The sequence below is a fragment of the Homalodisca vitripennis genome, chromosome 3, assembly GCF_021130785.1.
Source record: "Homalodisca vitripennis isolate AUS2020 chromosome 3, UT_GWSS_2.1, whole genome shotgun sequence".
In the NCBI taxonomy this organism is placed as follows: domain Eukaryota; kingdom Metazoa; phylum Arthropoda; class Insecta; order Hemiptera; family Cicadellidae; genus Homalodisca; species Homalodisca vitripennis.
The window spans coordinates 119,693,208-119,715,265 of NC_060209.1; the positions used below are offsets into that span (position 1 = coordinate 119,693,208).

At 36.3% G+C, this 22,058-nt stretch overlaps 1 protein-coding gene across 1 annotated transcript in view; it reads right to left on the minus strand.

Moving 5' to 3' along the window:
* The window catches only part of LOC124358330 (calnexin-like), a 63,170-nt gene extending 47,330 nt beyond the window's left edge, over window positions 1-15,840 (minus strand). The window contains exons 1-2 of the mRNA XM_046810631.1: window positions 15,619-15,840; window positions 2,044-2,139 (exon numbers count right to left, since the gene is read on the minus strand). Coding sequence (XP_046666587.1) covers window positions 2,044-2,139; window positions 15,619-15,840 — 318 coding nt within the window. The remainder of the gene's footprint in view (window positions 1-2,043; window positions 2,140-15,618) is intronic.
* Between the last annotated feature and the right edge of the window lie 6,218 nt (window positions 15,841-22,058).

The following is a 22,058-nucleotide window of genomic DNA, read 5'->3' on the forward strand; positions in this document are numbered from 1 at the left end:
TTTTTTTGATCCGGCATCCCGTTCGCCGCCATGGGCGCGCGCTTCCCTGATGTTTGCTGTGGGTGTGCGGGCGGCGATGTCAGGTTTCAAAAGGAGAGCTTACCTTTAGTTCCACCCAAAACATGTTGTGTCTCAAATGGAAGGACAGGAAGGATGTCACAATGCTATCTACTATCCATGAGCGACCGGACTTTGTAGATGTCGTTTCTCAAAGAGAAAGAAGTAGGCCTAACCCAAAATCAACTCTCAAACCAAATGTTGTGGTTGATTATAACCAATCAATGTGTGGGGTTGATAAACAAGATCAGAGATTGTCCTCCTTCCCAGTGATGCGAAGAACCGTAAAAGGATACAAAAAGATTTTTTTCTATCTCTTTGATGTTGCTATATATAATTGTCTAATAGTGCATAATATAATGACTGGGAAAAAAACAATCAATCTCAACATTCAGAACAAATTTGGCAGAGCAAATACTGCAGAATGTGCAGCTACCTCCCAGAACAACTGCTGGTAGGCCTCCCGCCTGTGGGGAATCCCCACTGCGCCTTCAAGGAAAGTTTTGGGGGCATTTTATTGAGAAGATACCTCCAACCACCAAAGCCAGGCCCTCAAGAAAATGTAAAGTTTGTGCCTCACAGGGGAAAAGAAGTGAAACAGTGTACCAGTGTAAAAAGTGTCATGTTCCACTTCATCTGGAAACATGTTTTGAGGTGTTTCACACTCAAACCAACTTCTAAAGAAGTACAATAATAATTTGTAAATAGTGTAAATAAATGTATATTTTAAAAAACTAACATTTTGTGTTCATATAATAACAAGGAATAACTAAGGTAAATTTATAATATTCATAGCATGTTATACAGTAAGTGTTATGCAAAGTGCACCTGTTCTTACACGAAAGCATGGAAAATATCCAGTCCTGTGGTCCAAAAATTATAGTAATTTATTCAGTCACTAATGGGTTAACAAAAAAAACAGTTATATTTTAAAAGTTTATATTGAAAATGCATCAACTTTCTCAGCAATCTTATACCAACAACCATAAGGTAGGAAAGTACTGGCGTTGCCAGCAACTCTCATGTCGAGACTGTGAATACAATCATATTGTATATCATGCAGACAAATTTATATTACAAACATTATAACGGGGATTGTAATATGCTGGCTTCACCAGCAAACATTTATCATCAAAAACATGCCAGGTTTTGCAGACAATTTGATTCTATCCACCTCATATTTACTTTTACCATAAACAACCTGTAACTTTTATTTTATCAGTTTCATGAAAGGACTACTTCCGTTTTTCTTGCAATCCTACTTTGTCAATTTACATCTCACTCATACCTATAATTATAAAAACACTTGATGATGAAATTAGATTTCTGTCTGTATGCGCAATAACTTTCGAACGAGTTGAATTAAAATATTGAAATATGTGAAATACCACCTCAACGTCAGTAGTTAAAATGGTGAAATCAGTCCTTTGGGAGTCGCTTTCGTAGATCATGGTGCTCTCCAGGAGGTTACTCTGGTTTTGAGAAAACAGAATCCACAGATTGACAACATTCCTTCCATTTCATATAAATTCATATAGCATAACAGTGTCCTGAATTCCTCTTCAGGTAATTCAACGTATCATGATTCACCAGGAAACCATCACGGAAATAACCATTGCCTCAAAATAGTTGGGAGATACGGGCGCCTACACCATTTGGTGTAGAGGTACCCAATTTGGTTGAGCTGATTAACGGCAGTGACTCCACTAGCTTTTGGCAAACCTGGACTATTTTCTTACAATATCCTTTGTCTTCTCTAATATGATACGTACTAACTTAGAAAATATAAATACTGAAAACTATCAGTATAAATTTACATAAATTAAGATACCCTGGTTCTGTGCATTATACACATAAGATACCATCATATTACTTAGACAAATTATGCTGAATTTGCACGACCTACTAAATGTAATATAGTACAATCATAACTTACTATGTAGTAGAAACAAAAACTAGTGAAATTAATTTAAAATTTTAACTTACGTCATCAACAGAAGCATCATCCACTTCTACAGAGGCTTCACCCTCATCAGCTAGCACCACACTAGTAAGCACCAACAGGCAAATCACCAACCTCATCTATCAACATAATAACATCATCAACAAACAGGCTTCTGGTGGGAAATAAGTATAATTTAAGACATCCAAATAGACCCAATTGGCAGTGAACAATTTTGTAAATATTGAAGTCATAGTGAAGGTGGGGAGACTGTCATGACAAGTTACGCTAATCTTCCTAAGGCCCTTCACTGTGTCAATGCTCACATTATGATTGGAAAGTTTTAAAACCGCACAAAGTGTTATAAATGTTGCAATTCATTGACTAATCTTGAGCAATCTCTGGTTTTCACCATTCTTTAAGTTTGTTTTATGCTCTTCAAAATAAGGGGTCACTTAAGACGGGTTGACATTGAAAATTTTGGAGTTGCCCCCAAAATCCTGCATTTTTGCAGGACACAAAACATTTTCAAAATTACCAAATGAAACTTCCTTTCCACATTGTACCACTAATACAGTGACTGAAGGTGAAAATAGATAAAAGAACCAAATTTTTTCTGATTACATGGAATTACTTTTGAAAATTTGCATACCACCTCATCTGACCCTCAACTTTAAAAGTGATATTGTCTCAATGTGTGCTTTTTGCAATTTGGAGGTAAAAACATTGTATGAAATACTCAAAAAGTCCAGATTTACGAATTTTAAAGATTTAATTCATATTCAAATATGTTGGATAAAGTTCCTTTGAAGTTCTTCAATATAAAGTAGGAAATTACATTACTTTCCTACTCTTAAAATCCTTAAAAACTATCCCTTTATGCCCGAAAATGTAGAGGAAAAAGTTTTTAGTAGAGTAAAAAGAACTTTTGGTGCATTCATAATATATTGAACCTTTTATTATTTATCAAAAAACTTATCACTCATTAAACAGTTGCAACCCTTAAAAACCACACCTTATCTATATCTATGTATATATATATAAAAGAAAGTCGTGTTAGTTACACTATTTATAAGTCAAGAACGGCTGAACCGATTTGGCTGAAAATTGGTAGGGAGGTAGCTAAGAACTGGGAGAAGGACATAGGATACTTTTTATCCCGTTCCCGATTCAGGATTCCGCCCCACTGGTCTCTAAAAGTTACAGAAATATCCGTAAGAAATGCATTGCAGCAAACATATGTTATTAAGTGAAAGAGCCTTTTCAAATTTAATCAGCTGTTCTTTGTAAACATATATAATGCGACAAAAGAAATATATGTTTATATCATTTAATTACTATTTTAAATTTCTTTACACTTATAGTTTGAAAGCATAGAGTAAGATTAAGAGAAACAGCAAATTTTGTTTCAACTGTTTCTGCAATCACTGTTAATCATAGACTTTACTATCCAGATAATACAATTCAAATTTGACGTAAAAATTCTCCTTTAACTGCAATATTTATCTAATATACACCATGCTCGTGCTTGATCAAAAGAGCAATGCAGATATCAAAATTACTAGACAGAAGTATGGTTCTCAAAACTCCGTGTGTACATATTCTCTCAATCGAGACAACAAAGCAAGCTCAATCATGGCATCGGAGATATAACTAATTTGATCCACGCGAAAAGTGATACACGCGCAAAGCCAAAAATAAAAACCATACGCAATTTCGCTTAACACCTGAAGCTCATAATCATTAGACTGTAATAATATGTACCTAAAATATGCCTATTGTCGTTTCAAAATTACATTGAGCGCCTTCATTTATTACATTGTATGTGCGCTAATGAATTCCGACTTTTTGACTCCTGTCCACGATGGTCTAATATAGTTCAATTGTATACAAAAATCATGGAATATTGGAGAAAAATTCCAGTTATTTCACAGGTGCATATTGAGACTGTTTTAAAATTTAAATCTTAAATAGATCATGAGCTTGGAGTATCTTTCAGTGACTATCATTTATCTCAGAAGGGTAATAACGACATTCAAAAGAAATATGCCTCCTATGTCCCAATTTTTCTGTAGGAAATCGTGTGCGAAGCCGTGGGTATTTGGTTGTAATTGGTATTTTATTGAAAATGAAGAGTTTTCGTTATAAAATACTACGAATTTATTGACGAACTAGCTGTTACCCACAGCCAATTGCGCATAATTGCTTTTACTAAGTAGGCTAATATAAGGACTTTGGTTCTTAAGATTTGCGTGCGAAGCCGAGGGTAACAGCTAGTAATAAAACAAAGAATAAAATGTTTATTGAAGGCTTGAAATGTGTTACTGGTATACATATGATAAATTGTGACTTTCAAAAAGTTTTTGATTTTTTTATGATTATATTTGAACTTTTTAATTCCCCCCAAAAACTCATAGAAGACCTATCCCTTATAAAAAATAAATTATGTTATTGAAACATAGTGTTAACATTATTTATGGAAAAGTTGCTTATGAATTATATTTGAATGAGGACCAATTTCAAGGATGAGGATCAATTTCAAGAAGATTAAGTTCCAGACAATCCTTTTTATGCTACTGGAAGTTATTAAAAGGGTCAGTTGTAATTTTATTAATCTAAAGCAATTTTTTAAAAGAACATTGTTTTTTTACATATAGGTACACTTTTTCTGATAAACTACTTGAGCTAGAACCTTGAAATATGAAACACATGTGTAGGAAGTGATAGTTAACAATCACACCAGCAGATTTCAAAAATACTTTTTTCTTTTTATTTCATGACCTTTTTGGATAATTATTTTAAGTGTTTCAAAAACATATTTTGAAAACAAGTATAATTTCTTCTCTGACAAAGAAAGAATGAATCCCACTAGATAAAGTCTTAATAATGAATATATAAATAAGTGTTAAAATTACAGATCTCTGCAGTGGTTCCAGAGAAAAGTGTACCTAACATGAGTGGAGGTAGGAGGTCTACTCCCATTAACCTGTTAATATTAATGAAATATTTATTCAATTTTAAGCATCTAAATCCATCCAAACTCCCTAAACTTATTTTTGACATATGAATAAAGTAAACTGGTGATGAATTACACTTCATTTAAATGTTTGCTGTCAAGTAATAGATGTTAATACCAATTTTGTTTCTCAAAAATCAAGAAAACAATTTTATTTTCACTGTAAATTCATTAATTTTGAAGCTAATGACTTTTACTTGACCTTGGTTTAAAGGTTTATTCAAGTACCTCAAAAAAGTTTTTTTTTTAAGTAAAAGCGTTCATTTCTCTGCTAAATGAAATTGAAAGTTCCAATTCATCCTATCTTGAAAATCAACTTCAACTTCAATGAGCTATAATTTGATTTATATACCACCTATAAAAATAAAACAAAAAGCAACCTCTTTGTTATTTAATAGTGTTAATATTTCTTACAATTTTTTTCTCTAAAAATTGTGTAGTTTTTTAGATATTTGCAAAACAATTTCTATAAAACATGCATTTTGAATGCTAAAAACGACCACCTTTAGGTGACAATATCTCCCTATATTGAAATGGTGAAGTTATTTTTTATTAAAACATTTATATTTCCCACCTATATATTATTATATTCATCCACCCTGGTGTAAAAGCACACATCACCACTATATCACTTTTTGTTTCATTGGCTACAGTCCAAATTTCATGTTAATCTATCCAATCCGAAAAAATGGGTAGCCAAAATGCTTCAGAGACTGTACTGCACTACCCAAAGATTATCTCCCTGTATAACTTTAAAACAAAATTGAGGGAAGGGTCCTGAATTTTTATTCATCCTGCATATATTCATATATATTTCAGAACCCTACTTCGCTCATACAGCGTCTACTTTCGGCCATTGTAATTTGCTTCAAGTCTAAGATATTTCTAATGTCACAGTGGAGTTTGCATTGTTGTCCCCATCAAGAAGATCTATAAATAAGCAGGTCTGAGATGACTACTTCTGTCAAAAAAAACAACTAAGTTTAATTTTATAACATGTATGCAAATCTGTAGTAAAATTTAATAATTTTGTCTCTTATATGGTATTAACACTACATACTTAATATTTGCTAAAATGTTTATTTAACAGTATAGATTTATTAAACATATGGTTATGTTGTTATTTTACGATCTTTACATAGAACACTTGATTGGTTCTTTTAATTAATAACATGTGTTTGTTGCATTGCGTTTCTTATAGAAATTTTTGAAACTTTAGGGGCCAATGGGGCAGAGAAAAAAATCCTTCCTTAGTGCGCCTCTAGAACACTAAATAAATGTATGTACCAAATGTTATGTCTCTGTCTTTCATTGTTTTTTGCTGGGCATTGATGATAAACAATGAAGTCAGTCTGTAAGGATTTCATTTTTTACATATATTCTACTTTACTGATTTTTCTTCCCATTTCTGGTAATTAATTATATTCAATATTTTGTAATAAAATATTTTGAAAATATTTATATCGGAATCGAATGAAAAGAGCCCCAGTATTCAGAACCATCAATACATTGATACTGTTATGGTTAGAGGTTGTCACATATTGAGTATTAGAATCTGTTTACATTAAACATCTGCTCACATCTAACAAAATCTTATCTATCTATATATATAAAAATGAATGTTTGTATGTTTGTCCTTTATGGAATCGTGAACTATTGGACCGATCATGATGAAAATTTGTACGTATATGTATTTTTCCACGGAGAAGGTTTATAAGCTATGCCCATCCCTTTCCCGATTCAGGATTCCGCCCCACTGGTTACAGAAATACCCATAAGAAATGCATTGCAGCAAACATATGTTAACGTCTTTTCAAATTTTTAATCAGCTGTTCTTTGTAAACATATATTACACTTATAGTTTTAAAGCATAGAGTAAGCTTAAGAGAAACGACAAATTTTGTTTAAACTGTTTTTGCAATCACTGTTAAACATAGACTTTACTATCCAGATAATACAATTCAAATTTGACGTAAAAATTCACCTTTAACTGCAATATTTATTTAATATAAACCATGCTCATGCTTGATCAGAAGAGTAATGCAGATATCATAATTACTATCTTACGTTGGCTACAAATATAAAGAATGTTATAAAATCAACCTTAGTTGTTTTTTTTGACAGAAGTATGGTTCTCAAAACTCCGTGTGTACATATTCTCTCGATCGAGACAACAAAGCAAGCTCAATCGTGGCATCGGAGATATAACTAATTTAATCTAAAATTTATTATAGTAAAAAAAAATTTACTAAGTAATATAAGGACTTCGGTTCTTAAGATTTGCGTGCGAAGCCGTGGGTAACAGCTAGATAGAGGCAGGAATATGGTACATACCTTCATAATACGCCCAAGAGGCTCACGATGGAACGACTATCAATTATCTCAGCAATGTTTAGAATGTGATAGAAAAAGAATAAGTGAATATAGTGTACTGTTTTCAACGGGAAATTGCGTGCGAAGCCGCGGGCAACTTTTGCAAAAAATTATTGAAATGCGCAGCAAAGCGCGCCGGGCCCGCTAGTATTTTATATTAATAATTATGCTTGCAGCATTCCTTATAGGAATCTTTGCTACTAGGCTAATGAGCAGAGAAAAATTCTTCTTCAGTGCGCCTCTAAGACAACAAGGAAACTTTAGTACCAAAATGTCATGTAGATCTTTCATTTGCTGGGTGTTGGTGAATCATCAGTCAGGATATTTGATATAGATTGTTTGTATCTCAGACTGATAATATTGGACTTGCCAACTCACACAGGCCTCATAAACTACGATGTTGGATCAGCTAATGTGACTGCGTATGCATATCAGTTAGACTAACATATACCCCGAGCCTTCCCTTAGCTTCTGGTTGTAGCCTTCCTCCCTCTTCTTGTTTGCCGTGTTTATCTTAATTCCATTTGTAATAGCTTACAGCCAGTTGCTAAATTTGTCACTTAGTGAACCTTGTAAGCCTCTGCATACTTTCTCCAATTGGATTTTCAGTATCGCTATGTCCCTTTCCACCTTTAGGTTACCTATTTTCAAAATATCAAGATTTCTTTTTTTTAATTGCTTTGTAAGCAAAGTGCAAGTAACAAATAACATTTCTCCACAAATAATAAATTTTGGTCACTAACTCCATTTGCTCTTGTCTTTTAGATTCTGACTAATTTTTAAATATATAAAGTTCTAATGATTAGGTTTTTACAGAGATTTAAAGATCAGATTTTTAAAGTTTTGGAATATTTAAAGCATACAAGAATTTAAGAAGTTTAAATTTTTTGTTATTTGGAAGTTTTAAATAATTATTTCTATTGTCTTGCAAGTGAGATAAGTAGCATTAGAAGAGTATAAAGTAGAGCATCAATAATCCAGATTTGATTTCAGCAAAAATGTACTATTCTAAACACTCACATATGATGTGTGAATTGTATGGTAATTGTTGGATACTGGCATAAAAAAGCAGTGATGGCGGAAATGTCATTGTTTGTTTGTTTACTCAGACACAACTCGAGTGTGAGTCAAGAAGTTTCACTGCATTTTGCTGAAGATTGCTAAAATTTTACTGCATAACTACTTCATCCCTTATGTTCTGCAATAATAACAATGAAATAACTAAAACTATTTATCATCTAACAATTAATTTATTAATTAATAAAAAAGAAAGAAAACTGCACCCCATTTTATTATAACCATGTCAAAAACCAATACCGATGATAAAATATTTTAAAACTGCCCAAAATCAACACAACCACAGTAAGGAGTTTTAACCTTTTTGTAGACGCTACGTTTATGTCTAAAAGTGCTAGCGTCTACGTCGTAGACGCAGCGTATTTGTATATATATTTGTTTAGATTATGCAAGTTACTGGCTGCAAACGATGACAGTTCATCCAAAAGCCATAGAGTAACGATATTTGTATATTTGATTGCCGAAGACCAGCTGTGTATACGTCTTTGACGTGAAATAAAAAGAAGGTCAGTTCGGATGTTTACGTTGCGAGCGAACTGACGCTGTGCTTTTTTACTCTGTTTTATCTTATTTTATCCATTAAATTGTGTTATAATTGTGAAATACTACTTCATTAGTATTCCAAATCATTGCATTACTTCATTTTTCATTTGTTTTCCGTGTGTATTATATTTTACTAAGTTACAAAATATGTCTAGTAAGAACATTGCGGGTTATGATGAGTTACTTCACCTTTTTTATAGTTTTATTACTGAATAAAACAATTAATTACATAAAAAAAGTGTTTAATGTGCTTGCATTTCTTATTTTATAAATAATAATAAAGTTAGTAAAGTATTTATGCTAATAGTAATAATAAGTGTATTACTTTTCCTCTTGAGCATTACATGTAGGGTAAAATTTGGTGCGACAACATATTATATTTTTTCGTCCACACTTCTTATTTGTTGTGTAAAAATAAAATAAAATATATGGAATTTTTTTAGTTTTAGTTGCTCTTTCCGATGGTAGCATCAGAAAAATAATATAAAACTGTTTACATACTAAAATTGTATGCCAAAGTGAAAAAATTTACATTATAAAGAAAAATTTTTTTATAACAATCCAAATATGTACAAATGTATCTTTTTGTATTTATTTCTGTTTATTGGCTATTTATCTATCTTCAATACAAAAAAAAGTAACAAGATATGACCTCAAATAAGGAAATAGTAAGGAATTTACTAAAACTCTGCATTTATGCACTAAAATGCTTAGCACTCTTGGGTATGGCAATGCACCAGACCCCTTAGCACTAAAAGGGTTAACAAGAAATAAGTTAACTGGAAAAAAAAGCTTTTCTTACAAGGTCACTAAGATATAAACAGATGGACAGATGGAAATATTTGCTAAAGATAATGAGAGTCAAACTGATATTACACTAAAAAAGTTAGTCTTGACCAGTGAGCTCTTGAGCACAAAATGGATGATTGATGTCTATTTCCAAACATATCTATATATATAAAAGAAAGTCGTGTTAGTTACACTATTTATAAGTCAAGAACGGCTGAACCGATTTGGCTGAAAATTGGTAGGGAGGTAGCTAAGAACTGGGAGAAACACATAGGATACTTTTTATCCCGTTCCCGATTCAGGATTCCGCCCCACTGGCCTCTAAAAATTACAGAAATACCCATAAGAAATGCATTGCAGCAAACATATGTTATTAAGTGAAAGAGCCTGTTCAAATTTAATCAGCTGTTCTTTGTAAACATATATAATGCGACAAAAGAAACATATGTTTATATCATTTAATTACTATTTTAAATTTCTTTACACTTATAGTTTGAAAGCATAGAGTAAGCTTAAGAGAAACAGCAAATTTTGTTTCAACTGTTTCTGCAATCACTGTTATGCATAGACTTTACTATCCAGATAATACAATTCAAATTTTAATTTTTTACAATTCAAAGCAGTTATCTCTGCATCTCCAAGTCAGATACGTACATTATTTGCTATCATCATTTCGACATGCTTTCCATCGAACCCATCTATAACCTGTGGCACAAATACAAGGATAATATGGCAGAAGATATTTTACATAAAATTCGTGTCAGTTCAATAAATTCCGATCTTAAAATGAATGAGGAGATACATAATCGGGCCTTGCTCTTGATCGAAGACAAGTGTTATCTCATGTGTGGTAGTTTATTAGTCAGGTTAGGAATGCCAGCGCCAAATCGTAAAATGAATGACGCATTTAATCGAGAATTGGAATGGGAACGTGAATATGATCACCAGGAATTAGATTTAGTAGTTCAAACAAATTTGCCCCTGATGAACCCCCAACAAAAGGAAGTTTATGATACATTAATGAAGGCAATTGATGATGGAAACGGTGGTTTATATTTACATGGTGGAACTGGTAAGACATTCCTCATGTCAGTAGTTTTAGCCACTGTTCGTGCAAGATCCAATATTGCAGTTTCAGTTACTTCTTCTGGAATAGCAGCCACATTGCTAGAAGGATGTCGTACGGCACATTCTGCATTAAAATTGCCGTTAAATCTTCAATATATTGAAGAACCAATGTGCAACATTACAAAGCGCTCCGCTATGGCGAAAATTTTATCAGAATCGAAGATCATCATCTGGGACGAATGCACAATAGCGCATAAACATGCATTGGAAGCAGTTAACCTAACATTGCAAGATCTACGTAATGACTCAAAATGTTTTGGAGGCGCAACTATTTTACTGTCTGGCGATTTCCCGCCAAACATTGCCAGTAATTCCCAGATCGACTGCTGCCGACAAAATAAACGCTTGCCTCAAATCATCGAATCTATGGCGCTATGTTAGGAAACTTCAGCTAACAACAAACATGAGAGTTGCATTGCTGAACGATACATCTGCTGAAGATTTCTCTGAGTAATTGCTGACTATCGGTAATGGTTGAGTACCTGTCGACGAATCGAGCGGATTGATTTCATTTCCTCGGAATATCTGTAACTTTGTCTCATCGAAAGACGAACTCATCAACAAAGTATTCCCAAACATCATTACTAACCTCAAAAATAATGAATGGTTGAGTGAGCGAGCAATTTTGGCAGCTAAGAATAAAGATGTAGATGACTTAAACTACATAATTCAGAATGAGATCATTGGTACACTGCATTCTTTCAAATCTGTTGACTGTGTAACAAATGAAGATGATGCCACCAACTATCCAATTGAATGTTTAAACTCCTTGGATGTACCTGGCACAATTTACAACTAAATATTGGTTCCGTAGTAATCATGCTTCGAAACTTATACCAACCAAAACTGTGCAACGGAACAAGTTTGGTGGTAAGTAAATTGATGAACAATTTGATTTACACCACAATACTCAAAGGTGAGGAAATTCTCATTCTGAGGATCCCGATGATCCCACCCGACATCCCATTTGAGTTTAAACGGTTCCAATTTCCGATCCGTCTTGCATTCGCCATGACTGTAAATAAGTCACAAGGCCAATCGTTGAAAGTTTGTGGTCTTAATCTCAAACATTCATGTTTTTTCCCACGGCCAATTAAATGTGGCATGTCCACGGGTCGGAAGACCATCCGCCCGCGTTATTTGTTTTCGCGCCTAATAAAAAAAAACAAAAAATGTAGTTTATCACAAGGTGCTACAATAAATGGCAAATAAAAAATCATCGAATAATTATATTGTTTTTATTTACAGTTATCCTAATTTAAAAAGTAAAAAAATGTGATCATGTGATATTGCCTTTAAGGCGGGACAAAGTTCGCCGGGTCAGCTAGTAGATTTGTTAAATGATTGCCTTTTGAAAAAATGAACTTTACCTTCTTCACCTTTAATAGCACAAGCTATAAAATGTGTAAATAGCTATACAGACCACCTAAAATCTCACAGCCTTGGTGAACAGAATTTTCTTGTAATACCACTACTTTACCTCAGAAAAGTTGAAAGAATAGGGAGGCACTCATTTTAATACCCCTATTTACAAAAAAAAAAAAAAAACTAAATTGCTTCTATCACTATGATTCAATTAAGAGGCATAACCTTTCCAATGCAAAAAAAGCTAGCCACAAAAATTGTATGCTTAACAACTTTTATTAAGTGCATGTTTTTTAGAGTTAGTTGAAGTTGACACACACAACATGGTGGTTGTGATTCTTGACTTAAGCATACGTCACAATGCTTTGGTATGATTTGTTTGTTTTTAACCTAGTTTGTAATTATGTATTAGGTTAGGTATTTACCTGAAAGAAGAGATCAGATTGCAGATCTCGAAATGTAGTGTTACTGATTTTTTGTTTCACTGAACGATTGCAAATGTCCGGAAAAATCATGCATCTAATTTGTCGGAGTTAAATTTTGCCCCCCCCCCACCCCCCCCCCCCCCCACCCCCCCCCCCCCCCACCCCCCCCCCCCCCCACCCCCCCCCCCCCCCACCCCCCCCCCCCCCCACCCCCCCCCAAAAATATTTGACGGTGATAGTACGAGTGATGCGTTTTAAATACCTTAGTTGTAAAACGATCTGCTGGCCCAGATAAAATCAAATCAAAAATCAAATTCTTTTTACATGTATCATTGACATGATACATGCTATGGAACATTTGTCAGATATTATAGAAATCGATTAAAACTGAGATCAGAACAAAATCACACATTTAAATATCAGAAAAAAAACAGTTTAAAATATTAAAATAGTACAACTTAAACTACAAACCAATATAATTTATATCGTCCACTAGGCTGGAGCAACCCGCTCCGCGACACCAGTTCCGGTTAATGGACACGTAAGAATGCTTGTCTGATTAGGTATTTTTTTTAGGTTGTTTTTAAAAGACCGCGTACTCTCACATCTCGCTACAATGCTTGTGGATACTGAGAAGAGCAAAAGCCATTAAAGATTTTTACAGGGCCCATATATGACATTGGATTTTTTAAATGTTGTTATTATGATGTTTTGTGGAATGATTAGAGCATCTCTGTTTTTCCTTGTAGAAATACACAGTGGTTAAATTATGGGAAGGATTGAAGGTTCTTAAATGTAAATGTGGCAACCGAATATATTATAAAGTGATGGCAATGTCAATTAGGCGTTCCCTAGGAAAACCTCCCGACAGCTCTTCCAGCGGATGACCCAGACCACACACTGCTCAGTTCCGTACACAGCCATGCTTCCTGCAGTTTGAAAACCCTAGCTGATCAACCCTCAAAAAAAAACCTGAAGCCGTCCGCCCAAGAAAAATCAATCCATATGTTTAAAATGGAGCCACAAAGTAAACCAAAGTACACCAGCCTAACAGTAACTCTAGAACCAGAAAACCCTTGTTTAGTGTAACCTTAAAGAGTAAATGCTGGCACCAAGTCTTTGACAGACATGACTGATAATGTGATTTGACCAATCAAAATCTGGAAATCAATGTGGAGTCCCCAGGAAGCAGACTCGTTTGAAGAAATGCTCGACTAGGTATATTGTCAAGGAGAGTAACTAACTGCACTCATCATTCTTTGTGGGGTCTAAAAAGTGGACTATTGTAGGTTTTTCTTCAGGATTGAAGAAATAAATAGTTAGCAGAAAACCAAGAACTAAGACTCTTGAGTGAAAAAAGGCAAGCATCGGTGGTAAAAAGAGATTGAGCTGTGTCAGCCTGAATAAGTACACTGGTGATCGTCCGCTATATTGCACCCAAGTGGCCCCTCACTAGATGAGTTAAGGTCATTCACGTATAATATTTAAATAAAAGAGGGCCAAGAATTGAGACCGTTGTTGCGGCACACCAACCTTGACCGGTAAGAGAGGCAGACCCCTACCCCTACCCCCTTTTGGTTGGTGGATCATCTTCAACAAACTAGAGAGCCGACCAGCCATAAAGATAGGAACGAAACCACTCTAGAGGATGGCCTCTAACACCAGCACATTATCCCATCCTTGTCCAGGAAGACGTTGGTGATAGAACGGTGTCAAAGGCACGGGAAAGAATCAACAAAAAAAGCCCGCGCAGTCCTCACTGCCAGAGTCAAAACAAGAAGAGAAGAGCTGGTATTAAGGAAATCATTTATCGCGTGAGTGGTTTTGATTTTATCTTTAAAGAAACAATACGACCCTAAAATTGTGAAAGGAGATTAGTAAAGGAATTTTCGTTAAGAAAATTAATCATTCTATTGTGATATTTAAATCGTTCAAATACTTTGCCTACAACGTGGGAAGAATTGAGATGGGGCGATATTGGTTAACATGAGGTTCTATCTCTCCTTCTTAAAGACAGGAATGACCTTGGCGGATTTAACGCCAGAAGGAAAGAGTCCCTTGGTTAATAAGAATTATTAAACCAGGACAGTTTTAAAGGGACACGAGAGTGAATCCTGCAACCCTCCTGACAATGGATGGAGACATATCAAATACATCAGAAGCAGGAGCTGAGCCTTGAGACCCATAGTCCACACTCAACACTTCACTGTACGAGGCAGGAGTCACAAAAAAAATGCTCGGAATGAACATGGAGAGCTGGGCACACCCCGAATCAGTTTGATGTTTATTCTTGAGCTCTGAAGTGTCCAACTAGATTACAAGCGTTAACGAAATGAGAATTAAACCTTGCAGCTATCAAACTAGGTTTCTGAGACCAAAAAAGCCATCCATCAATCAAACCATTTAGTGCGTTTTGTTACCTTTTGCACTGACCCCCTTTCCCTGAATATTCATGCCACAATTCTGCCAAACCGCCTTTTCCTGTATTGTCACTATTCTCAATATGAGACCTAGCCACAATGCTCTTCTCCTGATTGGATACCAGCTATTCGATACTCGGATTTTCTTTTATTATACCAACTTGCGATGGAAAGGCCGATGGATAATTGCGGCTGGAGCAAATCATAGATCCTTCAAACGCCTCCCTCGCTCTGACGACCCTCAACAGTGAGCCATTTTAGGACGTACTCTACCTTTCGGGTCCTTGCGAGATGACGAAGGGGAAATGTCTAAATTAAGAGATATGTACAAGAACAATCCAATAAAAGAAGAAAATTGGACCTCAACTATCCTCCCTATCCAATCATTTGAATACATGTTTGTTCCCAGTTAACCTTTGTTGCAAAAAGACTAGAAAATCTTAATCAACGTTTATTGAAGGAGAACCTTTCTCCGCATTTTACACCATTCGTTCGGGGGGCGGGGTCGTCATGGGGCTGGGGGGGGTTCGGGGCGGGCGGCGGCTGAGGGGTGGGACGTCGGGGCGCGGCCTTTCGGCTGGGAGTAGGTCTGGGTCGGCGGGGACGGGGGGCGCATGTCGACTTCGGGTCGGGTGGGTCGGGCGGTGGCCGGGGTTCCTGGGGGGGGGGTCGGGTATCTACGGGGCTTCGGGGATCTTCGGGCATCTTCGTCCGGGTCTGGGGGCGGGTCGGGTCGGGGGAGTTCGGCGGGGGCGGTTCGCTTCGGGTGGTCTGGCGGGGGGGGGGGGTGCCCCGGGTTCTTCGGTCGTGGGCGGTCGGGCGGGTGCGGTCGTCGGGGTCGACGGGGGGGCGTCAGGGTTCGGGGGGGACTTCGGCTTCGGGGAGGGGGGGGGCCGGGGGGCGAGGGGGGGCGAGGGGTCGGGATTCGGGTCGGTCGGAGCGGGGCGGTCGGGGGGGGTCGGGGCGGGTCTTCGAGGGTCGGAACTACGGGCCGGTGGGGGCTTCGGGGGTCGGGTGCTCGGGGGCTTCCGGGGGTACATCTTCGGGGGGGTTCGAGGGGGGCTTCGCGGGTCGGCGGGCGGGGGAGGGGTCCGGGGGAGCGGGGGGCGGGGGGTCTTCGTCGGTGGTCGGTCTTCGGCTTTCGGGTCGGATCTTCCGGGGGGTCGGCTCGGGGGGGGTGCCGTGCTGGGGAGGCGGGGTCTTCGGTTCGGGGGTTCGGGGGTGGCGGTCGGGGGGGGGGAGGTCGGCGGGGGGGGGGTCGGGTCGGTCTTCGGGTGGCCGGGCGGCGGGCTGGTCGGCCACCGCTAGACCGAGTCGAAACCAGAGGTGTCCTGAGACCGGAGAACAACTGGGCTTTCCGTGGTCCGATAAGGCCTTGTAGGGAGTATTTCCGGCATGAGGACCCATGATCTCGACCTCCGTCAAATGTTAGTTCAACAGACTGTGTATGCAAGTGCACGAGCCACCAGAAGAGCAAGGAACGTGTCACTACCCTCGAAACTCGATACAGAATTTTTCAGTGAAACAACTATTGAGAACATCCTAATAGTTTTGTTAACAAATTTCTTGTCAGTTACTTTCCACAAAAAAAATGAATATTAAAATTCATCCGCATATGATAATATTTCCTGTTGCCTTCTCATAAGTATTTCTGAGAGCCTTCCTCCAGGTCCTTCTCAATGAAAACGCGTCAGCAGTCCCGCCATCCTGGAAGAATCTGTAAAAGTGACAGTAATGTCAAATTCAGAACCATGGAGCAACAACAAGACAGAGGACTCCAAAAGTGCTTCTCGTAGTTGAGGTGAAGAGATAACCTGGCCGGTCTCGAGAACGAGATGAGGGAATCTGTTACTGACAAGTGTACAAACACCACCTCTAGTGAGGTTAGGGTCCTACAGTAAATATCACAGCACATTCCAGGTACACCCCTGTATATTATTCAAACTACTCCGCTTGTCGGGGGTTAGACCAATGCTCTGTAAAACAAGCTAATATCTACAATCTTTACTTACTGTGAAGAATGGCTTCTCAATGGGCCCAATTTTTGAGGCACACCAGATTGTTAACATTATTGATGCAACAAGGTTTATATAGACCTTCTTACTACAATTATTAGAATAAAGGTGTCGCTGATTCTATAGAAAAAGAGGCTGGTGAGTGATGCCTCGTCTCAGCTCGAGAGAACATTTGTATAATGAGACAACAGAGCATTGCACAAATGCCGTACAACAACAATCTCTTACCCCAGATAAATTCAATCAGGTTGCCTTGACCCGCAGTCCTTACGTAATGATTTGTTTCTCTAGAAAGATGGTTGACAAATCAAAAACGGATACTACTGAGATTGAGTTAGCAAGAGAAAAAAATCGTAGCCATTACAAGCTTTGATCTTGAACTTAACTTAAGTTTTTTAAGGTGGCACCAAGAACAACAACGGTATCTTCAGTCGAAGAGGGAAACAATTTTTACACTTGAAAGTTGTTAATTATATACAACATAGTTTTTCAATTTCTGACAACACGTCGTGGAAGCACGTGGTCAGAGCTAAGTGTTTATTGGTTCCAACCCATTACAATCACAGTGTCCTTGCGCTCCCAAATTCCTCACGCATCAAGAAGACCAAGAGACTCCAAAACATAACTCGCAATGGAGCTCCAGGGTAACAAACATTGAACCATGACATTATGCTGAGGTAACAATGGTTTGGTAACAAACCATGCCAGGTCTCTGTATCATGACTGTCCGCCAACTACCACTACTTTGCGTCTTGAATTTTTAATTTATTAGGAAGTAATCTGATACAAATTCACTATAAGACAATTTTGGGTCATGTTTGTGAGTTTTTCTTTTCTCTGCTGTTTGGTACTATTGGTTTTGCACCTTTTGATTTTTCCGTGACATAATTTCCTGTTTCTTCGCTTCGTGTTTGTAGTATGCAAATTTAAGTTGATGTGGTTTTTCCTGTTGGAAATGTGTGAATTTGTGGTAACCTTACTTTTATAACAATAATATTGTGCCTGAGACCTGGCATTTTTAACAACTTCGTATCCACAGCTGAAATCATCCAACTGTTTCTTACATTTACGGTTTTTGAACACAAACCTAGGAAACATCAAAACACTATTTACTTTCTTACAGAACTCAAGTGCAAGCTCATGATTAAGACCTGGCAGGGAATCCATATGTTGGAACTCCTGCCTGACAACATCAATAATTACCAGGCTCCAGTGGGTACCTTCAGAGTTAAAATTAGCACTTAAAGCACAATTACTAATTGGAGCAAGTACCACCTTCGTAAAATCCCATCATATATTTATAAGGGTTGTAGTGAAACATTTGTGAAACCACTTTGTGTAATTTTTAACATTTGTTTAATTAATTGTTATTTTCCTGATTTGTTTAAATTGACTCGAGTAACACCTATTTTTTAAAAGTGGAAATTCTAAGCTTGTACAAAGTTTATTGTCCAGTTACAATTTTAATTAACTCCTGCAAAAATATTTGAGATTATTATTTGTAAAAAAAATTGTAAATTTTAATGACACCATTGATGTCTGATAGGCAGCATGGGTTTCAAGCTAAGAAATCAATTTGTTACAAATTTGTTAAATTTTAAGGAATATGTCTTATTTCAAATGGATAATAACTCTCAGGTAGATATAATATTTACAGATTTAACTAAGGCATTTGAATAGAGTAGATCACAGTTTAATTTTAAGTAAAATGCATAATTTAGGTTTCTCGTCTAAGTTGGTAAATTTGTCTTCTTCTTACTTTTCTAATAGTTTACAATATGTTTCTTATATGGGGCACAATTCCTAGTCAATATTTAGTAACTTCAGGGGTTCCTCAGGGGTCAAACTTGGGCCCAGTACTTTTTAATTTGTTTATTAATGATATTGTTAACTGCACAAAAAATTCACAAATTTTACTGTAATGCAGATGACCTTACACTTTATAAAGTAGTCGAATAGCCCTCAGGATTCCAACGCATTACAGGGGGATTTGGAAGCAATTGAGGTGGTGAGAGAGTCAAAGTGGTATAACTCAAATTTTTTTTTTCTAAATTTCACTTAACAGCTGTTTTCAAACCCCAAAAACATGTTTTCTGTTTAGTGTAAAAGTGGGATAAATTCTCGTTCATGATTTCTCCTAAAGACAGCAGCACTGTTTGTTTACACTTACAAAACCTAGTTTTAGTTAGAAACAAAAGTGGTATAACTCAGACTTATCTCACTCTGAGTGTAACTTTTGGTGCGGTTATATGGCAAATCCCATCAGCTTTAATGTCTTTCTATCTTGATAAAAGTTTGAAAGATATTTCTGGTAATGGAAGATACAAGTGAAGAAAAATATGATAGTGATAAGGGATAAAGAATATCAACCAAACTACAGTGATAGCAGCTTCTTATTCTGCAGGTAAATGAAATCCATTTTCGTAAAGCTGAAAAGGCTAGAGATCTGCAATGAAGAATGAAGGAGACACGGCCAAAGAAAAAAAGATGAACTGTTAGCATTAAGTATAGATCTCCAGAAAGCTCTTCCCTTTCCTAAGCCGACAGTGTCCTAATGCGTACTACAGGCGAATCATGTATTGTTATAACTTAGGTGTGCATGACCTTGCCAACAATAACGCTGCAATGTATGTTTGGAATAAATGTACAGCTTCTCGAGGATCTCAATGAAATCACACTTCTGCAATTTTTAAAACACTTATCGTTGCACTGTTTAGCAAACCAAAATCATATAACAATTTACAGTGACACTTGCACTGGACAGAATCGGAACATAAAGGTTGCCTTAGCTCTGATGAATGTTTTGTTCAAGACAGCCCTCTGTTAACATAGTAGAACAAAAATTTCTTGTATCAGGACACTCCTATTTGCCCAATGATTCTAATTTTTGGTCTCATTGAACAATGTGCAAAAATGAAATCCATCTACGTTCCTGAATGATTGGTACAGAGCAATGGCGTCAGCAAGAAAAAAGAATAGTTTTATAGTAGTTCAGATGGCAGCAAGCACCAGATATTTCTTTCCACTGAAAATTTAGCAAAGGCCATTGTTAGGAGGACTAAAAACACAGCTGGAGATATAAATTTAACTGGCTATCGTTTCAGTGGATTCGGTATGACAAAAGTAAACCTTTTGAGATCTTGTACAAGACAAGACTAGATGATGACAAACCTTTTAGTACTTTGAACGATCTAAATGCCCTAATACATCAGCTAAGGGTCGTCCCTAGGCCTCTCTTACCCGATGAAAGAGACCAACTTTACAAGAATCCCAGAATAATTTAATGCTGTGGAAAAAAGAGACATGACTTCCTCCTAAAGTATATTCCTCCAATCCACCATGCCTACTTCAAGAACATAAAAAGTTCAAACACAGCGGAAGACACCAATTTCTGAATGTTGAAGAGGACACTCGAGAAGGAGGAAGAAAATTTGCAGTGAAGCCAATAAGTTTTCTTCTATTGTAAAATATTTTCTGTAATTTTTGTTTCAATTTTTCATGTAAATACAATTAGCTAAATACAAAAATTAAACAGGTTTTAGTAGTTAAAAACTTATATTTTACCTGTTACATTTTAGTGAGTTTTATTTAGAGTAAAAGTGGTATAACTCATTTGAACACTATCATTACGGTTATCTGTTAAAGAATTAACAATTTCAAACTGTTCCATTAGTTAAAATAGACTTTTGTTAACATCATCCAGCAATTAAAATATTTCTCACATGAAACCTAATTTTTTTGTACCTGATGGGATAAAAACGCTCTGTCCTGAAAAGTTTGTAGTAAAGTGAGATATACCACTTTGACTCTCACCGGACCTCAATTGTAGATTGGACCAGTAAAATATAAGATCTTTTTTAATATTAGTAAGTGGCAAAGTAATGTATCACAAGGAAAAAGATATCAATTTCGAAATAACTATGCCATAAATGGTAGTAATCTTGAAAGGGTATTTTGAATTTAAGGATTTAGGCGTAATTTTGGATCCTACTTTAACTTTCAATCCTCATATCTCAATCTATTGTAAATAAGGCCTACAAAAATTTGGGATTTATTATTAGACAGTCTTCAAATTTTCATTTCAATTTTCAACCTTAAAAACATTGTATAATATCACTTGTCCGATCAAATTTAGAATTTGCCAATATAGTATGGAATCCTTATTTTGCTAATCGCATTAATTTAATTGAAAAAGGTACAAAAAAAGGTTTTTATGATATTTATATTTTAAAGAAACTGGTCACTTTACCTTCGATATTTCATATAATCAACTTTTAAGCATTTTTGAAATGGAAAGTCTTCAAAAACATAGAAAATTAGTGAATTTACTTTTTATTTTTAAATTGCTGAGAGGTGAAGTAATGGATTCATTTTGCTTGTCAAAAATTAATTTTTACACTCCATAATTTTATAATAGATCCCAAAATTTGTTTCACATTAATCTTTCTCGTACAATGGCACATTTTTCATCACCTTTGAATACAATGATGAGATTGCATAATTCTTTGCCTGGGAAGGTTGATATATTTTTACATAATATTAATCAATACAAAAGACTTTGTCAGAGGGATATAAACTGAGCTAGACTATCTAATACCTTACATGTACACATTTAACAAATATACTACACTACCAATATTTTTATTAAGATGTTTATACTTTTAATCACACACACACACACACACGCATGCGCGCGCACACACACACAAAATCAAATCAAATCTTTAATTGCTCGTCACAATTACACATTGTATGGCAAAACGTCAGAATTAATTGTAAATTTAAGACTCGCATTCCACATTACCACCACGTCCAAACTTACATAATTTTCATACATTCCAGTCTCATTCATCCATCGCCAATCTCAACCCACTTCCAGCGCTAGAGTCAGTCATTGAATTGGGCGGT